Here is a 24,989-nt window from a genome sequence, read left to right on the forward strand (position 1 = left end):
CTATAATTACCTGTTTTCTCTCTCCCTCCTTTTTTAAAAAATGGTGTTACATTAGCTACCCTCCAGTCCATGGAAACTGATCCAGAGTCAATAGACTGTTGGAAAATGATCACCAATGCATCCACTATTTCTAGGGCCACTTCCTTGAGCACTCTGGGATGCAGACTATCAGACCCTGGGGATTTATCTGTCTTCAATCCCATCAATTTCCCTAACACAATTTCCTGCCTAATAAGGATATTCTTCAGTTCCTCCTTCTCACTAGAGCCTCAGTCCCCTAGTACCTTCGGAAGGTTATTTGTGTCTTCCTTCGTGAAGACAGAACCGAAGTATTGGTTCAATTGCTCTGCCATTTCTTTGTTTCCCATTATAATTTCACCTGAATCCGACTGCAAGCAACCTACATTTGTTTTTACTAATCTTTTTCTCCTCACATATTTATAGAAGCTTTTGCAGTCAGTTTTTTATATTCCCTGCAAGCTTCCTCTCGTATTCTATTTTCCCCCTCTTAATTAAACCCTTAGTCCTCCTCTGTTCAATTCTAAATTTCTCCCAGTCCTCAGGTTTGTTGCTTTTTCTAGCCAATTTATATGCCTCTTCCTTGGCTTTAACACTATCATTAATTTCCTTTGTTAGCCATGGTTGAGCCACCTTCCCAGTTTTATTTTTACTCCAGACAGGGATGTACATTTGCTGAAGTTCATCCATGTGATCTTTAAATGTTTGCCATTGCTTATCCACCCTCAACCCTTTTAGTATCGTTTTCCAGTCTATTCTAGCTAATTCACGCCTCATACCGTCGAAGTTACCTTTCCTTAAGTTCAGGACCCTAGTTTCCGAATTAACTTTGTCACTCTCCATCTTAATAAGGAATTCTACCATATTATGGTCACTTTTCCCCAAGGAGCCTGGAACAACAAGATTGCTAATTAGCCCCTTCTCATTACACAATACCCATTCTAGGGTTGGTCCCTCGACATATTGGTCTAGAAAACCATCCCGAATATACTCCAGGAAATCCTCCTCCACCGCATTGCTACCATTTAGGTTAGCCCAATCAATATGTAGATTAAAGTCGCCCATGATTACTGCTGTACCTTTATTGCACACATCCCTTATTTCTTGTTTGATGCTGTCCCCAACCTCACTACTACTATTTGGTGGTCTATACACAACACCCACTAGCGTTTTCTGACCTTTGGAATTCCGCAGCTCCACCCATACCGATTCCACATCATCCAGGCTAATGTCCTTCCTTACAATTGCATTGATTTCCTCTTTAACCAGCAACACCACCCCGCCTCCTTTTCCTTTCTGTCTATCCTTCCTAAATGTTGAATACCCCTGGATGTTGAGTTCCCAGCCTTGGTCCCCCTTGATTCCGTGATCCAATCACATCATATCCGTTAACTGCTACCTGCGCAGTTAATTCATCCACCTTATTCCGAATACTCCTCGCATTGAGGCACAGAGCCTTCAGGCTTGTTTTTTTAACACACTTTGCCCCTTTAGAATTTTGCTGTAATGTGGCCCTTTTTTGTTTTTTGCCTTGGGTTTCTCTGCCCTCCACTTTTACTATTCTCCTTTCTATATTTTGCTTCTGCCTCCTTTTTTGTTTCCCTGCATTGGTTCCCATCCCCCTGCCATATTAGTTTAACTCCTCCCCAACAGCACTAGCAAACACTCCCCCCATGGATATTGGTTTCGATCCTGTCCAGGTGCAGACCGTCCAGTTTGTACTGGTCCCACCTCCCCCAGAACCGGTTCCAATGTCCCAGGAATTTGAATCACTCCATTCTGCACCACTCCTCAAGCCACGTATTCATCTGAGCTATCCTGCGATTCCTACTCTGACTAGCACATGGCACTGGTAGCAATCCTGAGATTACTACTTTTGAGGCCCTACGTTTTAATTTAGCTCCTAGCTCCCTAAATTCGCCTCGTAGGACCTCATCCCGTTTTTTTACCTATATCATTGGTACCTATATGCACCACGACAACTGGCTGTCCTGCACCCGCTCCGAGACATCCTTGACCCTTGCACCAGGGAGGCAACATACCATCCTGGAGTCTCGGTTGCGGCCGCAAAAACGCCTATCTATTCCCCTTGCAATTGAATCCCCTATCACTATCGCTCTCCCACTCTTTTCCCTGCCCTCCTGTGCAGCAGAGCCAGCCATGGTGCCATGAACTTGGCTGCTGCTGCTCCCCCCGATGAGTCATCCCCCTCAACAGTACTCAAATTGGTGTATCTGTTTTGCAGGGGGATGACTGCAGGGGACCCCTGCACTACCTTCCTTGCACTGCTCTTCCTGTTGGTCTTCCATTCCCTATCTGGCTGTGTACCCTTTACCTGCGGTAAGACCAACTCACTAAACGTGCTATTCACGTCATTCTCAGCATCGTGCATACTCCATAGTGAATCTACCTGCAGCTCCAGTTCCGCAATGCGGTTCGTCAGGAGCTGGAGGTGGATGCACTTCCCGCACACGTGGTCGTCGGGGACACCGGAGGAGTCCCAGATTTCCGACTTAGTACAGGAGGAGCATAACATGTGTCCGAGCTCTCTTGCCATGACTTAACCCCTAGATACACTTAAATTGGCAACAACAATGCTAAAGGTTACTCACTGATATAGAAAAGAAAAAAGAAAAGCTACTTGCCAATCAGTTACCCCCCTTGGCTGTGACGTCACCTTTCTATTTCTTTGTTGTACTTTTTTGCCTTCTCCCTGTAGCAGCACAAGCTCGCCTTTATAGGCCTCTGCTGATCCCCGGATTCACGCCTCAGCGACCACGAACTCCCGCTGCCTCTCGCGGCCTTTATAGGCCTCTGCTGATCCCCGGATTCACGCCTCATCGACCACGAACTCCCGCTGCCTCTCGCGGCCTTTATAGGCCTCTGCCGATCTCCGGACTCACGCCTCATCGACCACGAACTCCCGCTGCCTCTCGCGGCCTTTATAGGCCTCTGCCGATCTCCGGACTCACGCCTCAGCGACCACGAACTCCCGCTGCCTCTCGCGGCCTTTATAGGCCTCTGCCGATCTCCGGACTCACGCCTCAGCGACCATGAACTCCCGCTGCCTCTCGCGGCCTTTATAGGCCGCTGCCGATCCCCGGACTCGTGCCTCATCAACCACGAACTCCTGCTGCCTCTCGCGGCCTTTAGCTGTTCTTAAACCCCTTTTTTAGTAACTGGTTACAAAGGAGCATAGCCTCAATGGGATGTTGGATGCCACCCTGTCTGATGGAGAATGATGCACATCACCAAGATACTATCAAAATTTATTTTCCCTAATGGGAACAGAAAATCTATGTTACCGTAAATCTATATCACCTTATGATGTGCAAGTTGATTGATGTAGAAAATGTTCCTGTGGAGTTAGAATTTTTCTTGTAGTTCCTTCTTAGGCAGTCCCCCAGAATCGAGGATGACTTGCTTCCACACTAATGAGTTCTAAGGTGACTGACGAGACCAATACAGTTGAATTTGAGAAGGATACTCCATAATCCTTCACAGTTGACAGAATCAAAGGCCTTTGTGAAGTCAAAGAAAGCCATGTACAGAGCTAATGCTGCTCCCTACATTTTTCTTGGATTTGTCGCGTGGTGTATCGTCGTCGCCATCATCATCGCCTTGGAATCAAGGAAGACTTGCTTCCACTCTTAGAATGAGTCCTTAGGTGGCTCAATAGTCCAATTTGAGAGCCACAGTCCCTGCCACAGGTGGGACAGACAGTCGTTGAGGGAAAGGGTGGGTGGGACAGGTTTGCCACATGTTCTTTCCGCTGCCTGTGTTTGTTTTTTGCGTGCACTCTGCGACGAAACTCAAGGTGCTCAGCGCCCTCCCGGATGCTCTTCCTCCACTTGGGGCGGTCTTTGGGCAGCGACTCCCAAGTGTTGGTGGGGATGTTGCACTTTATCAGGGAGGCTTTGAGGATGTCCTTGTAACGTTCTGGCATGACGTAACACACAAAATACATTTGCATGTTTTTGATCAGTCAATAAAGAATAGTAAATGCAGTAACTTTCATAAATGTATTTTTAGTAACCGGTGACTTACTGAACATGTGCTGCACTACCTTAGGCTTTGGGTTCAAGTCCACTTGTGCACAAGATCCTGGCTGACACGCCCCTGCAATACTGAGGAAACATTGTTACCGGAGTTGTTGACTTTTTGTACGAAATAGTGGGCTGGATTTTGCCGCTCGTTACAGTTGCACTTGCCCATGGACTTTGTGACATCTTGCACTGGAGCTTGCTGTAATAAGAGCCATTTTGGTGCTGCTCCCTCGACACGGGATCCGAGACCTGTGTGAGCAGGGAAAGCCACTGCATCTCATTAACCAATCAGATTGTAGAATCCTTACTGAGCCGTGCAGAGAGTGAACCAGGAAGTGTCTGTTAAGAAGTGAGAGAAAGATGGGATTGGAGGAGAGAGATGAGAGACAAAGAAAAAGTAAAGCAAAATAATTTTTTTTTAAAGCTTCAACAATAATTAAAAGTTGAAGGACTGAGACATTTGTAAAAGTTAATTTTCAGTGCCAGAGAGGTTGTTTGGCAGTAGTTCAGACTTATCACGCCATTAAAAATGCCAATTTCACTGGAATGGAAAAGCCCCAACTTTTCCTGGCAAGTTTAGTGTGTATCCATCCTGTAAGTACAGGAACTTCACATCGCTCCATGTGTTTCAATGCTGAGTGTCTCAGTAAGATACTGTTGTAGCACAGCTTCTGGAGGGGCAAGGAAACTCAGGACAGCAACTCTTGATTTCCGCGTTTAACTGCGCAGGTGCTGTCCGATTTACACTTTAAATAACTGTGAGCCCTGAGCCTCCCTGCTTTTTCTACTGTAAAATGCAGAACCTGTGTTCAAGGTCCCAGAACACTGAAAATAATGATCGATGGAATATACAGATAGTGATAACATTATTTAAATTTGATGAACAGAATTATAATGAGCTGTAACCACTTGTAAGGTAATTAGGAATACATTGATGTAGAAATGAGATGTATTTGGAAAAAGCAGCTGTAAGGGCACCCCAGAGCCTGAAGTTGCTCATGACCAAAGAAACCCTATCGTGCTGTGCTTACTTTCTCTCCACTTCTGTTGTCATTTCCGATGTGTTTGAAGTTTTTTATTTGGATGACAGTGTTGTCGGAACCTGTTAAGTAACTTAAATCTTTGCACATTTACTTCAAAATGGGTGCCAACTGGGGTGGGCCAGTTTTTTAGGGTTCCTGGGATGAGCGGGCTGTCCCATGAGGGGCGATTGAGTAGAATGGATCTGTACTCTCTGGAGTTTAGAAGAATTAGAGGTGATCTCATTGAAACCTAGAAGATTCTGAGGGAGGTTGTTGCACCCTGGCTGGAGAGTCTAGATTTAGGGGGCACAGTCTCGGGACAAGGGGGTTGTGAATCGCTGTGGGTGCTCGGTCGTTAAGTATATAAGAACATAAGAATTAGGAACAGGAGTAGGCCATCTAGCCCCTCGAGCCTGCTCTGCCAACAAGACCATGGCTGAGATAATAGCCAGGTGTTTCCCCCTTATCCAGCTTATTACTAGACAGTAAAGATTCATGCCTAGGTGGAGAGGGTTGTCCTGTGAGGAGAGATTGAGTAGATCGGTCCTATACTCTCTGGAGTTTAGAAGAATGAAGTTATCTCAAGATTCTGAGGGGGATTGACAGGGTAAATACTGAGAGGCTATTTCCACTGGCTGGAGAGTCTAAAACCAGGGGCTACAGTCTCGGTATAAGGGGTCGGCCATTTAGGACTGAGATGAGGAGGAATTTCTTCACTCGGAGGGTTGTGAATCTTTGGAATTCCCTACCCCAGAGCGCCGTGGATGCTGAGTCATTGAATATATTAAAGGCTGAAATAAATAGATTTTTGGAGACTAGGGGAATCGAGGGATATGGAGATCGGGTGGGAAAGTGGAGTTGAGGTAGAAGATCAGCCGTGATTTTATTGAATGGCGGAGTAGGTTCTGGGACAGTTCCTAGCTGGGCTGGGCCAGCTAAAGAACGGGACTCGGGACAGTTCCCGCTGGTGTCCAGCTAAAGCATGTGTTCTGGGACAGTTCCAAACTCTTGGGGTTTTAAAAAAAACTGTTGTTACATCGCTGCTGGTGAATATTCATTCTCTGGAGTATACATATATATAGCTTTGGCAGCACAGAATATGACCCAAAACATTTGACAGCAAGTACATGGTGTTCTCAACAATTTTACACAGCTTCATTGGTCCATAGGGTGAAATCAACAATCAGATTGCAGAAACTCAACCGACAGATCAGTTTTTTTCAATAATAGATTATGGGCTGCTATTTGCAAAATTGTTTCCAGTGATTTGTTTGAATTGACAATTATCGAGTAATTTGTTTAACCATGCTTCCTATTTTTCTTTCAGCAAATACCTACCTCTTCATGATGCAAGCACAAGGCAAAATGTTGAGGGACAATGTGCGGACAATAGGAATTCTGATTCGAGACCGCTACACGAAAAGGAATAGTACTCTTAATGGCACAGGTGGGCCATCTTTATCATCGTGACCCATTTCTTAAACTATTTGAGCATTAAGTTTCTCATGAGAGGGGATCGCATAGAAACATATACAATTCTGATGGGACTGGACAGGTTAGATGCAGGAAATAAAGGAGAGTATCAAATTAAAAACCAATGCGTATAAGGTGGCCAAGGTTAGTGGGAAACTAGAAGATTGGGAAAATTTTGAATGACTAAGAAAGCAATAAAGAAAGGAAAGATAGCTTACGAAAGTAAATTTGCGCAAAACATAAAAACAGATAGTAAAAGATTTTACCGATATATAAAACGGAAAATAGTGACTAAAGAAAATGTTGGTCCCTTAGAAGATGAGAAGGGGGACTTAATAATGGGAAATGTGGAAATGGCTGAGACCTTAAACAATTATTTTGCTTCGGTCTTCACAGTGGAATACACAAAAACCATACCTAAAATTGCTGGTCACGGGAATGTGGGAAGGGAGGACCTTGAGACAATCACTATCACTAGTGGGGTAGTGCTGGACAGGCTAATGGATCTCAAGGTAGACAAGTCCCCTGGTCCTGATGAAATGCATCCCAGGGTATTAAAATAGATGGCGGAAGTTATAGCAGATGCATTCGTTATAATCTACCAAAATTCTCTCGACTCTGGGGAGGTACCATCGGATTGGAAAGCAGCTAATGTAACGCCTCTGTTTAAAAAAGGGGGCAGACAAAAGGCAAGTAACTATAGGCCGGTTAGTTTAACATCTGTAGTGGGGAAAATGCTGAAGTTATCATTAAGGAAGAAATAGCGGGACATCTAGATAGGAATAGTGCAATCAAGCAGACGCAGCATGGATTCATGAAGGGGAAATCATGTTTAACTAATTTACTGGAATTTACTGGTGGATAGAGGTGTACAAATGGATGTGGTGTATTTAGATTTCCAAAAGGCATTCGATAAAGTGCCACACAAAAGGTTACTGCAGAAGATAAAGGTACGCGGAGTCAGAGGAAATGTATTAGCATGGATCAAGAATTGGCTGGCTAACAGAAAGCAGAGAGTCGGGATAAATGGGTCCTTTTCGGGTTGGAAATCGGTGGTTAGTGGTGTGCCACAGGGATCGGTGCTGGGACCACAACTGTTTACATTATACATAGATGACCTGGAAGAGGGGACAGAGTGTAGTGTAACAAAATTTGCAGATGACACAAAGATTAGTGAGAAAGCGGGTTGTGTAGAGGACACAGAGAGGCTGCAAAGAGATTTAGATAGGTTAAGCGAATGGGCTAAGGTTTGGCAGATGGAATACAATGTCGGAAAATGTGAGGTCATCCACCTTGGGGGGAAAAAAAACCAGTAAAAGGGAATATTATTTGAATGGGGAGAAATTACAACATGCTGCGGTGCAGAGGGACCTGGGGGTCCTTGTGCATGAAACTCTTGGAGTTTACCTGAAAAAAAAACATAAACATTAAACCGTGCCACCCGCTCCTTGTGCATGAATCCCAAAAAGTTAGTTTGCAGGTGCAGCAGGTAATCAGGAAGGCGAATGGAATGTTGGCCTTCATTGCGAGAGGGATGGAGTACAAAAGCAGGGAGGTCCTGCTGCAACTGTACACGGTATTGGTGAGGCCACATCTGGAGTACTGCGTGCAGTTTTGGTCACCTTACTTAAGGTAGGATATATTAGCCTTGGAGAGGGTACAGAGACGATTCACTCGGCTGATTCTGGAGATGAGGGGGTTACCTTATGATGATAGATTGAGTAGACTGGGTCTTTACTCGTTGGAGTTCAGAAGGATGAGGGGTGATCTTATAGAAACATTTAAAATAATGAAAGGAATAGACAAGATAGAGGCAGAGAGGTTGTTTCCACTAGTCGGGGAGACTAGAACTAGGGGGCACAGCCTCAAGATACGGGGGAGCCAATTTAAAACCGAGTTGAGAAGGAATTTCTTCTCCCAGAGGGTTGTGAATCTGTGGAATTCTCTGCCCAGGGAAGTAGTTGACGCTAGCTCATTGAATGTATTCAAATCACAGATCGATAGATTTTTAACTAATAAGGGAATTAAGGGTTATGTGCAGCGGGCGGGTAAGTGGAGCTGAGTCCACGGCCAGATCAGCCATGATCTTGTTGAATGGCGGAGCAGGCTCGAGGGGCTAGATGGCCTACTCCTGTTCCTAATTCTTATGTTCTTATGTAAGAATGTTCCCAATGTTGGGGAAGTCCAGAACCAGGGGTCATAGTCTTAGGATAAGGGGTAAGCCATTTAGGACAGAGATGAGGAGAAACTTCTTCACTGAGAATTGTTAACTGTGGAATTCTCTGCAACAGAGAGTTGTTGAGGCCAGTTTGTTAGATATATTCAAAAGGGAGTTAGATATGGCCCTGACGGCGAAAGGGATCAAGGGGTATGAAGAGAAAGCAGGAAAGGGGCACTGAGGTGAATGATCAGCCATGATCTTATTGAATGGCGGTGCAGGCTCGAAGGGCCGAATGGCCTACTCCTGCACCTATTTTCTATGGGCCCAAGTTTCCACATGATTTGCGCCTGATTTTTAGGAGCAACTGGTGGAGAACGGACTATCTTAGAAATCGCAATTCTCCACATTTTTTTTTCTGCAGTTCTAGTCAGGTAGAACAGTTCTACTTTAGAACAGAATTTTTTCTTCAAAAGGGGGCGTGTCCGGCCACTGACGCCTGATTTGAAAGTTTCCACAGTGAAAATGTACTCCAAACTAAAGTAGAATGGAGCAAGTGAAGATTTTTGTAGAACTGAAAAAACCTGTTCTACACATTAAAAAATCAGGCGCAGGTTACAAATTAAGCGTCCAGAACGAGGTGGGGGGGAAGGGAACTCATTAAATTTTACAATAAATCCTTATTTATACTTATACAAACATTATACAAATAAATCCAACCTGAATAAACATTTATAAGCAAAGAAAAGATTAAATAAACCATCTTCCTACCTGTGTGAAAGTGCTTCAGCCAGGGAGAATGCTGCAGCAAGCCTCACAAAACGAGGCAGCCGTTCCCGAAGGCAGGCGGCGGAGGGGGGGGGGTGGTGGTGGTGGTGGTGGTGGTGCTGGAAGGAGGGAGCCGACCGAACCGGGGGGGGGGGGGGGGAGGAGGGAGCCGACCGAACGAACGCGAGCTGGGGGTGGAGGGGTGGGGGGGAGGAGGGAGCCTACCGAACGCGGGGGGGGGGGCCCACCGAACGCGGGGGTGGGGTGGGGAGGGAGCCGACCGAACGCGGGCGGTGGGGAAGGGAATGGAGCCGTTCCAGATGGCTGGCGGGAAAGAGAGAGGCTGCAGGAAGCCACAGAAATTGAGGAGCCATTTCCCGACGGCAAAAGGGGGAGGTCGTCGGGAAACGGCTGCCTCAACTTTCTGAGGCTTCCTGCAGCCTTCTCACTGCTACAAGAAGCCTCAGTGCTGATGTGCTGATGGCAATGTACTTTTATTAAAAAATGTTCAAAAACTAAACAGCTACAAAGAACTACAAAGACGGCCGAGTGCCAATGTTTTTTTCACACTGAGCATGCGCGAACGCTCCAACGCGCACGCGCAGCGTTGCCGGCAGGAAAAAAACTAATTTAAATAGTACCCGCCCCTTCCCACTTACAAAATCGGTGTGAGTGTAGGCTCCGGCCCCCTGGGCGCCGCGCCAAACAGACAAAGAGCTGCAAAGCGCTCCAGAATCGCTCATTTTTTTTCCGGTACCGTTTTAGGTGCGAAAAACGGGCTCCCAGCTCGGAGGGGCGCCCGTTTTTTATCATGTGGAAACTTGGGCCCTCTGTTTCTATGCAGCTTTCAAAATATTGCTAACACCTACCAGAGTGATCGTTGTTTTCTAGTGGCAACATAATATCAATTAACACAGGAAATTTATGATTGTGGCTTGTACAGTGAAACCTGTATAAACTCCCCCCAAAAAACACACTTATTGAGAGACCTTCAATGCACCAAAAATCCTTCTGTGTCAGCTGTGGCTCAGTGGGCAGCACACTCGCCTCTGAGTCAGAAGGTTGTGGGTTCAAGTCCCACTCGAGACTTGAGCACAAAAATCTAGGCTGACGCATCCAGTGCAGTGCTGAGGGAGTGCTGCACTGTCGGAGGTGCCATCTTTCGGATGAGACATTAAATCGAGGCTCGTCTGCTCTCTGGATGTAAAAATCCCATGACACTATTTCGACGAAGAGCAGGGGGTCTTATACCTGGTGTTCCGGCCAATATTTATCCCTCAATTAACATCATTAAAAACAGATTATCTGGTCATTATCACATTGCTGTTTGTGGGAGCTTGCTGTGTGCAAATTGGCTGCCGCGTTTCCTACATTACAGCGGTGACTACGCGTCAAAGATACTTCATTGGCTGTTGAGCACTTTGGGACTTCCGGTGGTCATGAAAGGCGCTTTATAAATACAAGCCTTTTTCTTTACAACTGAAAACACGGGGTAACAGCCTGTTGCAAAGCTGCTAGATGTGGAACTTTCACTGGGGCTTGTCCTTGCAGCTCGCTTCCTTTCTGCTTCCCCCCCCACCCCTCCAATTCCCGTGAGGTCGGTCAGCATGCAGCGGCAGCGGGCCTTGTGGAATGGTGCGCTCTTTACCCAGCATCCATAACGGCAGAGAAAACCGGTCTATCTCTGGGATTGAATTCCCGCTCGGCTCTGTCCCAGGGATAGAGTGGCTTCTCTACTGCAGTGGATGCTGGGTAAAGGACTCCCCATTCTACTGAGAATTTGTACAGTACATGCAATGAATGTTTTGAACATAAGGACATTTAGGCGGGCAGGAAAGGGGGAGGACGACAACTGATGCCAGGCCCTAAGGTGCCCCGTAATGTACAGGTTTCACTATACCTGCAATAACCCACATTTTCGCCGCTCAGCTTGCCATTCTCACAGCAGCTTTACTGATTCTCCTAACTTGGTCTCCGAACTTGAGGAAGGACACTCTTGCTATTGAGGGAGTGCAGCGAAGGTTCACCAGACTGATTCCCGAGATGGCGGGACTGACATATCAAGAAAGACTGGATCAACTGTATTCACTGGAGTTCAGAAGAATATGAGGGGACCTCAAACGTTTAAAATTCTGACTGGTTTCGACAGGTTGGATGCAGGAAGAGTGTTCCCAATGTTGGGGAAGTCCAGAACCACGGGTCACAGTCTAAGGATAAGGGGTAAGCCATTTAGGACCGAGATGAGGAGAAACTTCTTCACCCAGAGAGTGGTGAACCTGTGGAATTCTCTACCACAGAAAGTTGTTGAGGCCAATTCACTAAATATATTCAAAAAGGAGTTTGATGAAGTCCTTACTACTCGGGGGATCAAGGGGTATGGCGAGAAAGCAGGAATAGGTTACTAAAGTTGCATGTTCAGCCATGAACTCATTGAATAGCGGTGCAGGCTCGAGGGGCTGAATGGCCTACTCCTGCACCTATTTTCTATGTCATTTTTAATTGTTAATAGAAACATTCGGGCTAGTACATTTGGGCTAGAGATCCAACTATGATCTGATGAGTGGCTACACTTGAAACGTTAACTTGTCTCTTTTTGTCATGGATGCTGAGTGGTCACCTGTGTAATTTCAGCATTTTTCTGTTGTTGCATAAGCAGAATATTGTGGCTGCTGGAGATCTGAACTGGAAACAGAAAACGCTGGTGCTGCTCAGCAATGTTCCCCGTAAGCTGCATTGCCTCCTGCGCGTCCTGGCTCCACCAACACGCTGAGTCCATGATCAGATCAGTCTTGATCTTATTGAATGGCGGAACAGGCTCGAGGGGCCAAATGGCCGACTCCTGCTGCTATTTCTTATGTTCTTAAAAAAGCTAGGAAGGGAACGGTCTCAGTGTGGGGGGGGGGGGGGCGGGGGAAACAAACGTCATCGATATGAAGGGGTTATTTTATGAAAAAAGTTTGGGCCAATTGGAGTTTAGAAGAATGAGAGGTGATCTTATTGAAATGTATAAGATTCTGAGGGGGCTTGACAGGGTAGATGCAGATGTTTCCCCTCGGGGGGGGGGGGGGGTTGGAGGTGGGGGGAGAATCTAGAACTCGGGGACATAGTTTCAGAATAAGGGGCCGCCCATTCAAAAGGTAGATGAGGAGGGATTTCCTCAGGGTGGAATTCGCTATCCCAGAGAGCTGTGGAGGCTGGGTCATTAAATATATTTAAGGTGGAGCAGGCTTGAGGGGCCAAATGGCCTGCTGCTATTTCTTATGCTCTTGTATCCGTTTCCACATTAATCCGCAGTGCACTTGTACACAGCTTCCAGTCGTTGGTAGCAGTCACTCCGTTTAAATTCTTGTGTATGCGCAGTACCTACAAGTTGGAAGCTGGTGAGCGGCCTGCCCGAGGGGTGGGGGGAGGGGGGCGGGGGTGGACATTGCTCAGCAGGTCAGGCAGCATCTGTGGAGAGAGAAGCGTTTCCGGTTGATGACCTTTTGTTAGAACTGGAAAAAGTTAGAGATGCAACAGGTTTTATGCAAGTGCAGAGGCAGGGAAAGGTGGGAAGGGAGGAAGGAAAGAACAAAAAGGAAGGTTTTCTGGTTTTATTTTCCGTTGCTTCTGAACATTCAACTGGCCAGCACGCCATCTAGTGGGTGCACAATGCATTACACTTTATATTTCAGTCAGCCAGATAGATGTCTGACTTGCGTGGAACCCATCACCATGCTTAACAGGTCTCCAAACCAAGCTATTGAGAAATCCATACTCCACTGCAACTCCTCTTTGCGATACACCTCATTTTCCTTGCTCCCGAGAGCCATAGATGCTCAGTGGCAAGAGATGCGAATTAGGAGCAGGAGTCGGCCATACGGCCCCTCGAGCCTGCTCCGCCATTCAATAAGATCATGGCTGATCTTCAACCTCAACTCCACTTTCCAGCCCGATCTCCATATCCCTTGACTCCCTGAGAGTCCAAAAATCTGTCTATCTCAGCTTTAAACACTCACGATTCAGCATCCACAGCCCTCTAGGGTAGAAAGTTCCAAAGATTCACAACGCTCTGAGTGAAGAAATTCCTCCTCATCTCTGTCTTAAATGGCTGACCCCTTAACTTGAAACTATGATCCCGAGTTCTAGACTCCCCAGCCCGGAGAAACAATTTCTCAGCATCTACCCTGTCAATCCCCCTCAGAATCTTGTATGTTTCAATGATATCGCCCCTCATTCTCCTAAACTCCAGACAGTATCGGCTCAATCTCTCCTCGTAGGACAATACTCTCATCCAGAAATCAATCTAGTGAACATTTGTTGTACCAACTCTGTGCAACACTCCTACTTTGCAAGCAAATAAAAGTAAAAAATGCAAAACAAGAAACTAGGACAGACGATTGAACTATTTGTTCGTACTAGTACGGCATGAATGATTAATATAACATGAAAGCACAAACTTTCATACAACTCTGCTGAAAACCCCATGGATGTAGAATAATGTTTTTCCAATAATGAAGAAGATGACCATTCTCCATGGAGGATTTTTGGGGGTGGGCTGATTTGGTTCGAAGATGGTGGAAGATTCGAATGTTTCTGTGGTAATCCAATGCCCGAGCGAGACAGGTTCGCAATAAATACTTCAAGGAAATGTTGCTGATGGACCAGCCAGCCTGGCTCAGTAATAACCAAAGCTGGGAATTAATGCTAAAAAGGTCATTAGAAATACAGGTTGAACCTCTCTTATCCGGGACTCCTTTATCCGGCACCACACCTCATCTGCCACCATTCCCGGCCGCCGGGTGGCACATGTGCAGAATGCGGCCAATCAAAATCCTACTCTCCAATATAATCTTTCTCCTCGATCGGTTGCCTCCTCCTCCTCGCCCTGCCGGAACTCCTGCAGCCACAATCCTCGGGCCGGCCGATGCTCCCCACGGTGCTTCCTCTTCTGTGTCCGCCATCCCACCAGCCCGCTGGCTCTTCGGGGCCCACTCGGGCCGCCGACCTCCTTCCCCCCCCCCCCCCCCTCCGCAAACCCTCCCAACCTCGGGCGACCTTCGCCCCCCCTCCCCCCCCCCCCCCCCCCCATGACCTCCCCTCATCCGGAAAAATCCCTCATCCGGCACAGGGCATGTACTGATGGTGCCAGATAAGGGCGGTTCAACCTGTACTGTAATTAGAGATGGCAAAGCCATTTGTTTAATTCAGCTTGAAGTTAGTAAACATTTAGAGACTTATCAAGGTAAGTTTAGTACGAGGGTAAAGATACAGCAGATTAGCTGCCTAGATACTATTCGACGGAAGTATTTTTATTTGATATTTTATATCTGTTTCTCAAAGCCAGTAAGGTTCTTAAAATGTTGAAGTCAAGTGTTCATAGATTTATTAAATAAATAGCACATGCAGTAGCGCTTAGGCATATACTTAAAATGTAATACTTACAACTACACCTGATGGACGGGAACTCAAAGTTGTTACATTTCTGAGCTCGGTATTTAGGTTGATCGAACCTTTTGAATCCAAATCCTTGTTATAGTCTATCACTTTTTATACCTTTTCCGAGCTACATGGTCCTTATCAAAATGTCCATTTATGCTAAGTTACACAGACCTGATAGCATCTTGTTCACGTGTATAGATTTACATCCTTACACTGCAGAGTAGTGACTGGGTATTCTATATTACTCCTATTGATTGACATGAGTAAAGATGATCTCACCATCTACTGTCATTTTTCGGCTGTAAAAGATATTAAAATATATGATCCTAAGCAAAGAGTGCTAGCTTAAGAGCTAGTTAAATCATAGAATCATAGAAATTTACAGCACGGAAGGAGGCCATTTTGTGTCCACGGTGGCTGACACAGCTATCCAGCCTAATCCCACTTTCCAGCTCTCGGTCCGTATCCCTGTAGGTTACAGCACTTCAGGTGCACATCCAAGCACTTTTTAGATGCGATGAGGGTTTCTGCCTCTACCACCCTTTCAGACAGTGAGTTCCAGATCCACCACCCTCTGGGTGAAGGAATTTACCCTCACATCCCCTCTAAACCTCCCCCCAATTAATTTAAATCTGTGCCCCCTGATTGTTGACCCCTCTGCTAAGGGAAACAGGTCCTTCCTATCCACTCTATCCAGGCCCCTCATAATTTTATACACCTCAATCAGGTCTCCCCTCAGCCTCCTCTGTTCGAAAGAAAACAAACCCAGCCTATCCAATCTTTCCTTATAGCTAAAATTCTCCAGTCCAGGCAACATCCTCATAAATCTTCCCTGTACCCTCTCTAGTGCAAACACATCTTGCTTGTAATGCGGTGACCAGAACTGCACGCCCTACTCTAGCTGCGACCTAACCAGTGTTTTATACAGTTCAGGCATAACCTCTTTGCTCTTGTATTCCATGCCTCAGCTACTAAAGGCAACTATTCCTTATCCCTTCTTAACCACCTTATCTACCTGGCCTGCTACCTTCAGGGATCTGTGGACCTGCACTCTCAGGTCCCTTTGTTCCTCTACACATCTCAGTGTCTTTGTGTAAATATGGAACAGAAGCACTTCTGATAAAGGAATAGTTAGTGTGCTGTTCATCAAGTGTCTATTGTTTGGTTTTTGTTTGCCATTTTTAAAAAAAATAAAATTTGTCAACTATCCCTGGTACATAGAATAGATAACAAAATACAGAATGGATGTACTGTGATCAGTGCTAAGCTTGTGTTGCATTAATTCACATGATCTTTTTGCCCATCAGATTATCTTGAAGGGTATAATTCCAGTGAGTACCTGGGTCAGAGTGGGACGTACCTTCCTGAAGATTTCACATATTCTCCTGGCCTGCCTTGTCCAGAGAAACTACCTTCTATGAGTGAGTCACCTAAATAAACTTGTAGTAAATTAAAGCACTTGCCGTTCCATCTGTGTTTGTGACCTACGTAAACTTGAAGTCACCCAAAACTGGGCTGCCTGTGTCCGAACTCGCACCAAATCCCGTTCACCCATCACCCCTGTGCTCGCTAACATACATTGACTCCCGGTTAAGCAACCCCTCGATTTTTAAAACGCATCCTTGTTTTCAAAGTGCTTCATGGCCTCGTTCCTCCTGTAATCCCCTCCAACTCCACAACCCTCTGAGATGTCTGCACCCCTCTAATTCAGGCCTCTTGAGCATCCCTGTTTATAATCGCTCCACCATTGGAGGCCGTGCCTTCAGCTGCCTGGGCCCCAAGCTCTGGAACTCCCTCCCTAAACGGGTATGGAGAAAAAGCAGGAAAGGGGTACTGAAGGAATGATCAGCCATGATCTTATTGAATGGCGGTGCAGGCTCGAAGGGCTGAATGGCCTACTCCTGCACCTATTTTCTATGTTTCTAAACCTCTCTGCCTCTCTTTCCTCCTTTTAAGACGATCCTTAAAACCTACCTCTTTGACCAAGCTTTTGGTGGTCTGCCCTAATATCTCCTTGTGTGGCTCAGTGTCAAATTTGTTTGGTTACGCTCCTGTGAAGCACCTTGGTACGTTTTACTATGTTAAAGGCGCTATATAAATGCAAGTTGTTGTAAAATGGAGAATGCTTACAATCGTTTTTGTTCCAGTTATCCAACGATTTCCTTTACACACAGTGATTCTACTCCCTGACAAGTTCGTTTTAGTGAATGCGTGAGCTACCGATTGGACTTTTGGGGTTACCACAGATACCTTCATATTAGTTGCTGTACACCAATTGTTTTTTCTTTCGCACTGCGGAAATAACTATACACTCCATATATTACGTAAGCAGGTTGAGCTATTGGAATATATTGTTACAATTCCAACTCTACCAACACTTTAAACGACAGAAACTTGCATTTATATAGTGCCTTTAACGTAGTAAAACGTTCCGAAGGTGATTCACAGGAGCGTTACCAAACAAATTTTGGCACCGAGCCCCATAAGACGATATTAGAACAGGTTACCAAAGGTTTGGTCAGAGGTAGGCTTTAAAAACTGGTTTAAAGGAGGGGGAGAGAGGCGGAGAGGCTTAGGGAAGGAATTCCAGAGCTTGGGGCCCAGGCAGCTGAAGCCACGGCCACCAATGGTGGCGTGTTTAAAATTGACAAGGCACAAGAGGCCAGAGTTAGACGAGCGCAGGGATCTTTGGGGTGATTGTGGGGCTGGAGGAGGTTGCAGAGATAGGGAGTGAGTGAGGCCATGGAGGAATTTAAAAAACGATCAGAGTCAAGAGCAGAGGGTGCAAGCAGTGAGGTAGGGTGGGTGAAAATTGGAGAGGTGGGACATACACGAGAATGAGGATATTGCATCAATACACTGGGGGAAAGGAGAATGGAACTTGGTATGATAGGGGGAACTGGCAGCACATTGTTTGGATAACTTGTGTGTGAGAGTGAAACTTTAAGAATCCATTTGCTTTATCTCACGTACCTAATATAGAGAATTCCAGCCACAAATTGCTCTGCACTTGTGTGTATAACCCTTCCCTATGTAATAACAAAACTTCTCATCTTACCTGATTGATGTTCTTTTCCCCCAGAGGGGTTTATCGATGTCAACATGAGTGAAATTGGCATGGAAGAAATCCAGCGCCTATTTTCACAAGATTTAGAAATTGAATATGGGGGCCACTGGAAACCAAAAGACTGCAAACCCCGCTGGAAGGTGAGGTCGCCAATATTGAACTAAAACTGCAATACTTCACAGAAAATACTAATGTAAACTAATCTTTTTCAAGAAAGTTGCCTGTCTTAGGGCACCCTGTCAATTAGTCGCTGCAAAAGCTAGTGAGGACATCTTCTCTTTCCCCCTCCCAACCCTTGGATAGCAATGCAACTGAGATTGCAAATCTCAGCAGGGAGGATTAAACGTTGACTTTTTTGGTCTATAGCTTAGCTTAACACTGCCTCAGCTAGCTGAGTCATGGAGACATCCCTTAAATAATCGAATGAAAATTACACAGTATAACGCACTAAAACTCCAGCTCACAGATTTTTCTGAGAGGGTGTTGTAATTATTGACAGTTTATTGACTTTATCTTTCTTTTGTAACTTTCTAAAACTTTTGGGGGTCAGACATAAGGCATTCTTGATCAACCAAAATTCTATGAAATAGTTTAGCACAGAACTGAACCAAAGCTGGTAATAATGGCATTTTATATAAAGTATGGCATTGTTTTAAAGAATAGGATGCCTTCAGCAGAGGGGATAATTATTGGGGTGGGGGAGGGGAGGGGGGAGGAAATATTTCTTTCGGACGCTGGATGAGTCCAAAGAGTTGGTGTATTCAACTCTTGTCTAACCTTCCAGGACAAAGCAACCCGCTTGATCGGCACCCCATCCACCACCTCAAACATTCACTCCCTCCACCACCGGCGCACCGTGGCTGCAGTGTGCACATCTACAAGATGCACTGCAGCAACTCTCCAAGGCTTCTTCAGCAGCACCTCCCAAACCCATGACCTCTCCCACCTAGAAGGACAAGGGCAGCAGGCGCATGGGAACACCATCACCTCCACGTTCCCCTCCAAGTCACACACCATCCTGACTTGGAAATGTATCAGCTGTTCCTTCACCGTCGCTGGGTCAAAATCCTGGAACTCCCTCCCAACAGCACTGTGGGAGTACCTTCACCGCACGGACTGCAGCAGTTCAAGAAGACGGCTCACCACCATCTTCTCAAGGGCCAATTAGGGATGAGCAATAAATGCCGGCCTTACCAGCGACACCCACATCCCAGGAACAAATAATGTATTTTAAGGTCTTAAATACGGTAGAGGTTCAAAACAACTCCAGCTGGTCATGTGTTAATGTAGCTTTTCTGGAAAATATTCATTCCGAACACACGATAAAATTGATAAGACCGCTGTCTTTTACAGGTGGCTATTCTCATTCCATTCCGCAATCGTCATGAGCATCTCCCAATTCTATTCCGGCACTTGATTCCGATGCTTCAACGACAACGCGTGCAGTTTGGCTTCTATGTTATTGAGCAGGTAAATAACTTTTATAATTAAGGTTGTGGAAGCCAACTAAAGCCCAGGTAATTTTTTTTTTTAAAGGTAGAAATTGGACAACTGCTTAAAAAAACTTTGTATTTGGGTGACATGATGGGTGTGAAGTTATAACATTCATTATAACCATCATTCCTCACATGATTGGTGTGATAGTGCTGTTAATTCATTTGGGAGAAAAAAAAATGAGCTATCCAGACTGTTTCTCGAATTATTGTTAAGAGACCTGGGAGTACATCAACTGGTTGCTGTCCCAACCAGGGATGATCCATAGGCCTTGGAGGGGAGAACATAGGAACAGGAGTAGGCCACCTTCAATAAGATCGTGGCTGATTTTCTACCTCGACTCCACTTTCCTGCATAATCTCTATATCCCTTGATTCCCTTAGTGTCTCAAAATCTATCAATTTCTGCACCTTGAATATACTCGATAAATGGAAACTAATGGCAAGAGTTTTCTGCCCTAAGCATGGATTACTTGAAAAGTACAGAGATCATTTTGAGTCGACCAGGTCTATGTTCCAATGGAATTTAGAGGAATGAGAGGTGATCTCATTGAAACATACAACATTCTTACAGGGCTTGACAAGGTAGATGCAGGGAGGATGTTTCCCCTACTGGGGAGTCTAGAATTAGGAGTCACAGTCTCAGGATAAGGGGTCGGCCATTTAGGACTGAATTGAGGAGGAATTTCTTCACTCAGAGGGTGGTGCATCTTTGGAATTCTCTGCCCCAGAGGGCTGTGGATGCTCAGTCGTTGAGTATATTTAAGATCGAGATTGATGGATTTTTAGATATTAAGGGAATCAAGGGATATGAGAATAGTTTAGGAAAGTAGAGTTGAGGTGGAAGATCGGCCATGATCTTATTAAATGGCGGAGCAGGCTCGAGGGGCTGAATGGCCGACTCCTGCTCCTATTTCTTATGTTCGTATGTTGTTATGACTCGCTAGACGGCGTGAAGTATTATACCACCTAGTATTTTGATGTTTATATAAAATATAAGCTGGTCTCCTTCTATTCTGGCCTGACTGAACACCGCACAAGCGATGAGACTACAATTGAAGTTTGAGCATTTGTGAGTGGGAAAAGAAGCATCAATGAGAAATATCCTCTTTTTATTCCAATTTATTTTACACTTTACTCCTGAAGGCACCAGCAGCACTGCATTCATCATCATGTTGGTCACATGGAGGCATCCCAGCTGACATCAATCCCTAATTGACGTTTTCTAACAGATCATCATTTCCAGTTGATTCTCTCAAATAGTTTCCTCCTCCTGTCTCTCTTTCCTCTTCCATCCTTGTGTTTAAATGCCTCCATGACCTCACTCCTCTCTATCTCCATAACCTCCGCCAACCTTACAACTAACTCCCTGTTCCTCTGTCGCTGGCCTCCTGTGCATCATCCATCTTTTCGTCCAATTATTGGTGGCCTTCAGCCGTCTAGGTGCCATTTTCTAGAACTCCTTCTCTAAACTCTCTGCGTTGATATCTTCTGCTCTTCAAGTCCTTCCTTAAAACCCACCTTTTGAACAGCGCTCCTAATCTTTGGCTTGCTTTCCCTCTGCCCTTCCCCCGTTGCCCCCCCCACCACCATGCCTCTGTGAAGCACCTTGGGACATTTTTCTACATTTAAAGGCACTATACATTTTAATTTTAAAACCTCCAAATCTTCTCGTCCTCCTTCCCTGTTCTAGAGGAAATAGCCCCATTATTTAAAATGTTATATATTTTCCCATCTCTGGCGAATCAGCCTGGTGAATCTCATGATATGTTTCCTATGGCTTTGATGTCATTTCTATAATGGGGCACCCAAACTGCACTTGACCAATGATGAAGACATCTCTGATCATTCCCGTGTCTCCCTCACCATCTATACCCACCCCCAGCCTACCTCTGGCTTTAGGAGTGGGGACATCCCTTTGGGTACGGTAGCATAGTGTTAATGTTACTGGACTAGTAATCCAGATACAAGAGTTTAAATCCTACCACAGCAGCTGGGGAATTTAAATTCAGTTAATTAAATAAATCTGGAATTTAAAAAAAAAAGCTAGTATCATGAAACTTGTCATTAAAAACTCATCTGGTTCACTAATGCCCTTTAGGGAAGTAAATCTTACCCAGTCTGGCCTGTATGTGACTCCAGACCCACAGCAATTTGGTTCACCACCACCAATCTAGGGATGGACAATAAATGCTGGCCTTGCCACATGAACGAATATAAAAAAAATTAATTTGCCTGCACTCAAAGCTGTGGCATCCTCATTGAGGCACTTTCTAACTTTCAGCTTCCACCGTGACCTCATTTGTCACGGCATTGCTCAACCTCTCTCTTGGTGCTCCTTTTCATCCCCTTGTTGGCACCAAGTCCTGATGAGAGTTCCCACTTTTGCACCCTATTGCCTACGGCCCCTTGCAGTCTTGTACACAAAGCTTATAACTGATCTTGTCGTGCGTCACCATATCTGGCTTTAACCATTTAAACAATAACGCACAGCCAACTTTTTCTATTTCAGGGTCATCTTGCAGCTAAGGACAATCCAACACCCCTAACATCAAACCACTTCCTCTGACTGCCTTCCCTGAAACTCATTCATCCTCACTTCTAATGCCAAATGCAAGAAGACTATGGGTTTTTTTGTCTTAAATATTGAGTCTATTCACACAACTGTCTCTGCCACTGCTGTATCTTCATTCCTGACTATCTCAAACCGTCCCTCAACCTAACCCCAACCTAATCCCACTTGCTCCACCCCTGCTATTGAAGCTTACCTTTTCCCGGGACATCCAGTTCCTTCTCCATCAATCCCCCTTGCTACCCAACTCCTGACCATTCAACTACTTTTCTTTGTCACGCTGCTAGCCCCGTGGCGATATCTGTAGACGTGAGTTCGTTTCTCATTCTCTCTCGTAACCTTTACTCTGTCGTTCACTATCTCTCGCTCTCACTTTTGCCTCTGATTTAGGTTCAAGCCACGCTCCCAGAACCTGAGCTCCAGCACACAATATAGGCTGACATTTCAGTGCATTAGTGAGGGAGTGATACACTGTTGCTGGTACTGTCCTTTGGGATGTGATCTGCTGGTACCATCTTTTTGGGTGAGCTATTTAAATCAAGAAATCTGCTCTCTCAGACAATGTCCCTTAGCACTATTTGAAAATGTGCGGAAGAGTTCTACCAGTATCTGGCTAACATTTGTCCATCAACCAGCATCACTAAAATCAAATAATCTGGTCATTTGTCTCATTGCTTTTTATGGAAACTTGCTTTTTGCAAACTAGCTGTCACATTTCCTTACAGTGACAGTGACTACACTTAAAGTGTTTAATTGATTGTAAAGCACTTCGAGATCTCCTGAGGTCATAAAAGGCATTATGTAAATGCAAATATTATTTCCTCTCTCTCCCACCCTCCTTCACTCACCCTCCCCATCTCAAATGTCTCCTATCTCTCAATCTTTCCCCCCCTCATATCCATCTATCTCGTACTCTCCCATCTATCCCTCTCGCGTTCTCTCTCCTCCTTCCTTCTCGAAACATTTTTTTCTGACCAAGCTTTTGGCCAAGTCTCCTAATCCTTGCACAAATGCTCAACACCTGCTCATTCTCTCCCCTGTGGTGTGCCTTAGGATGTTTTTCTTCATTAAAGTTGTTGTACGGCATCCAGTTTCTATATTTGGTTGGCCTTTTTTCTAGCACTTTTTGTTACCTATTGACTCATTTCCACAAAGTGGTTTAGATAGAAAAACAGCCATGTGTAACAGTTTAAAACTTCACATGCTGCAGCTGCAGAACTCTGAAATAGTTTTGAGTGCAGCTCTACTACGTGCAGTTATGTTTGTTCCTTTTCTTCCCCCCCCCAGGCTGGTAACTATCCCTTTAATCGTGCAATGCTATTTAATGTTGGCTTTATGGAGGCTATGAAGGATCTGGATTGGGACTGCTTTGTTTTCCACGATGTTGATCACATACCAGAAAGTGATCGCAACTACTACGGATGTGGGCAGATGCCACGGCATTTTGCATCAAAGCTGGACAAGTACATGTACATGTAAGTATTTGCACCACCTACAGTTTGGATGCATTGCTCTAGAGTGCAAAACCTGCAATTGTTTTATGGGAGGGGTGGGAGAGGGACTGAGAGAACTGCACAGTGCAGGTACTGAAATTGCAAGGTCAAATTAGTGGCAATTTAAAAAAAAAAGCATTTTTGCATCATAAAAATGTATAAGCTAAATTTTGACTTTTGCTCACCCTTATTTCTATATCCTAGTGTATGTAAATTAGGCTAGTCAGGACATAAACGTTTCTCTATAACCCGAGATTATTTGCACTGTTCGACATCCAGGATAGTGTCAGCTGTGGCTCAGTGGGTAGCACCCTCGCCTCTCAGTCAGAAGGTTGTGGGTTCAAGTCCCACTCCAGGGACCTGAGCACATAAATCTAGGCTGACACTCCCAGTGCAGTACTGAGAGAGTACTGCACTGTCGGAGGTGCCATCTTTCGGTTGAGACGTTAAACCGAGGGCCCCGTTTGCTCTCACGGCAGACGGGGCCCACAGCATTATTTCGAAGAAGAGCAAGGGAGGTGTCCCAGCCAATATTTATCCCTCAATCAACCTAACAAAAACAGATTATCTGGGTCATTATCACCTTGCTGTTTGTGGGAGCTTTCTGTGTGCGGGTTGGTTGCCGCGTTTCCCACATTATAAACAAGTGACTACAGTCCAAAAGTACTTCATTGGCTGTAAAGTGCTTTGAGATGTCTGATGGCCGTGAAAGGCGCTATATGAATGCAAGTCTTTTATAACTTGCTGCTGTTGGGAGTAAATTCAGACTTGCACACAGACATTACAGCACAGAAACAGGCCGCCTGGTTCATGCTGGTGTTTATGCTCCACACGAGCTTCCTCCCATCCTGCTCCCTCTCCCCTCATCAGCATAACCTTATTCCTTTCTGCCTCGTGTGCTTATCCTTAAATGCATCCACTGCATTGATTCTTCATCATCATCATAGGCAGTCCCTCAAAACGAGGATGACTTGCTTCCACGCCAAAAAAGGGATGAGTTCACAGGTGTTTCAATGAAGGACCTAATATTCCAGATCCCGAACTACATCCTGAAGGGTGGAAGATGCCTGTGCGTGGATTTTTTTAACGTGGGGTGGCCGTTGCACACCAGCCACCACACGGGCTTGACAGAGCGAGGTCTTAGTCCAATGGCAAGGGTTAACCAGGACGACTGGAGACCAGCTCTGCTGTAACTTCACCAGTGCGTTCATCTTCAGTTGTGTCGGGAAACAAAAATGACCACCCAGAATCTTTTTCTGTTGCTGCATTCTGTTAATCGAGTGGAATAATATTTTAAGTTGAAACAGCTGCTACATTTCTTTCATTTTTAACAAGTTGCTGTTTCTTTGCCCCTGTGTATTTTATGTTCTGGTTAACATATTAAATATCTTTTTTTAATACACTGGCAATCTAAGTGGGTGAGCTTTATATTTCCACTTTCTTTGGGATTCCTTTTTT

The 24,989-nt window shown here is 45.3% G+C and overlaps 1 protein-coding gene across 1 annotated transcript in view; it reads left to right on the forward strand.

Annotated features, from left to right (window-relative positions):
- The window catches only part of b4galt6 (UDP-Gal:betaGlcNAc beta 1,4- galactosyltransferase, polypeptide 6), a 96,906-nt gene that overhangs the window by 60,551 nt on the left and 11,366 nt on the right, over nucleotides 1–24,989 (forward strand). The window contains exons 3-7 of the mRNA XM_070896720.1: nucleotides 6,414–6,533; nucleotides 16,214–16,327; nucleotides 17,989–18,113; nucleotides 19,327–19,443; nucleotides 23,326–23,513. Coding sequence (XP_070752821.1) covers nucleotides 6,414–6,533; nucleotides 16,214–16,327; nucleotides 17,989–18,113; nucleotides 19,327–19,443; nucleotides 23,326–23,513 — 664 coding nt within the window. The remainder of the gene's footprint in view (nucleotides 1–6,413; nucleotides 6,534–16,213; nucleotides 16,328–17,988; nucleotides 18,114–19,326; nucleotides 19,444–23,325; nucleotides 23,514–24,989) is intronic.

This window comes from Pristiophorus japonicus, chromosome 1, assembly GCF_044704955.1.
Source record: "Pristiophorus japonicus isolate sPriJap1 chromosome 1, sPriJap1.hap1, whole genome shotgun sequence".
NCBI classification, from domain to species: Eukaryota; Metazoa; Chordata; class Chondrichthyes; family Pristiophoridae; genus Pristiophorus; species Pristiophorus japonicus.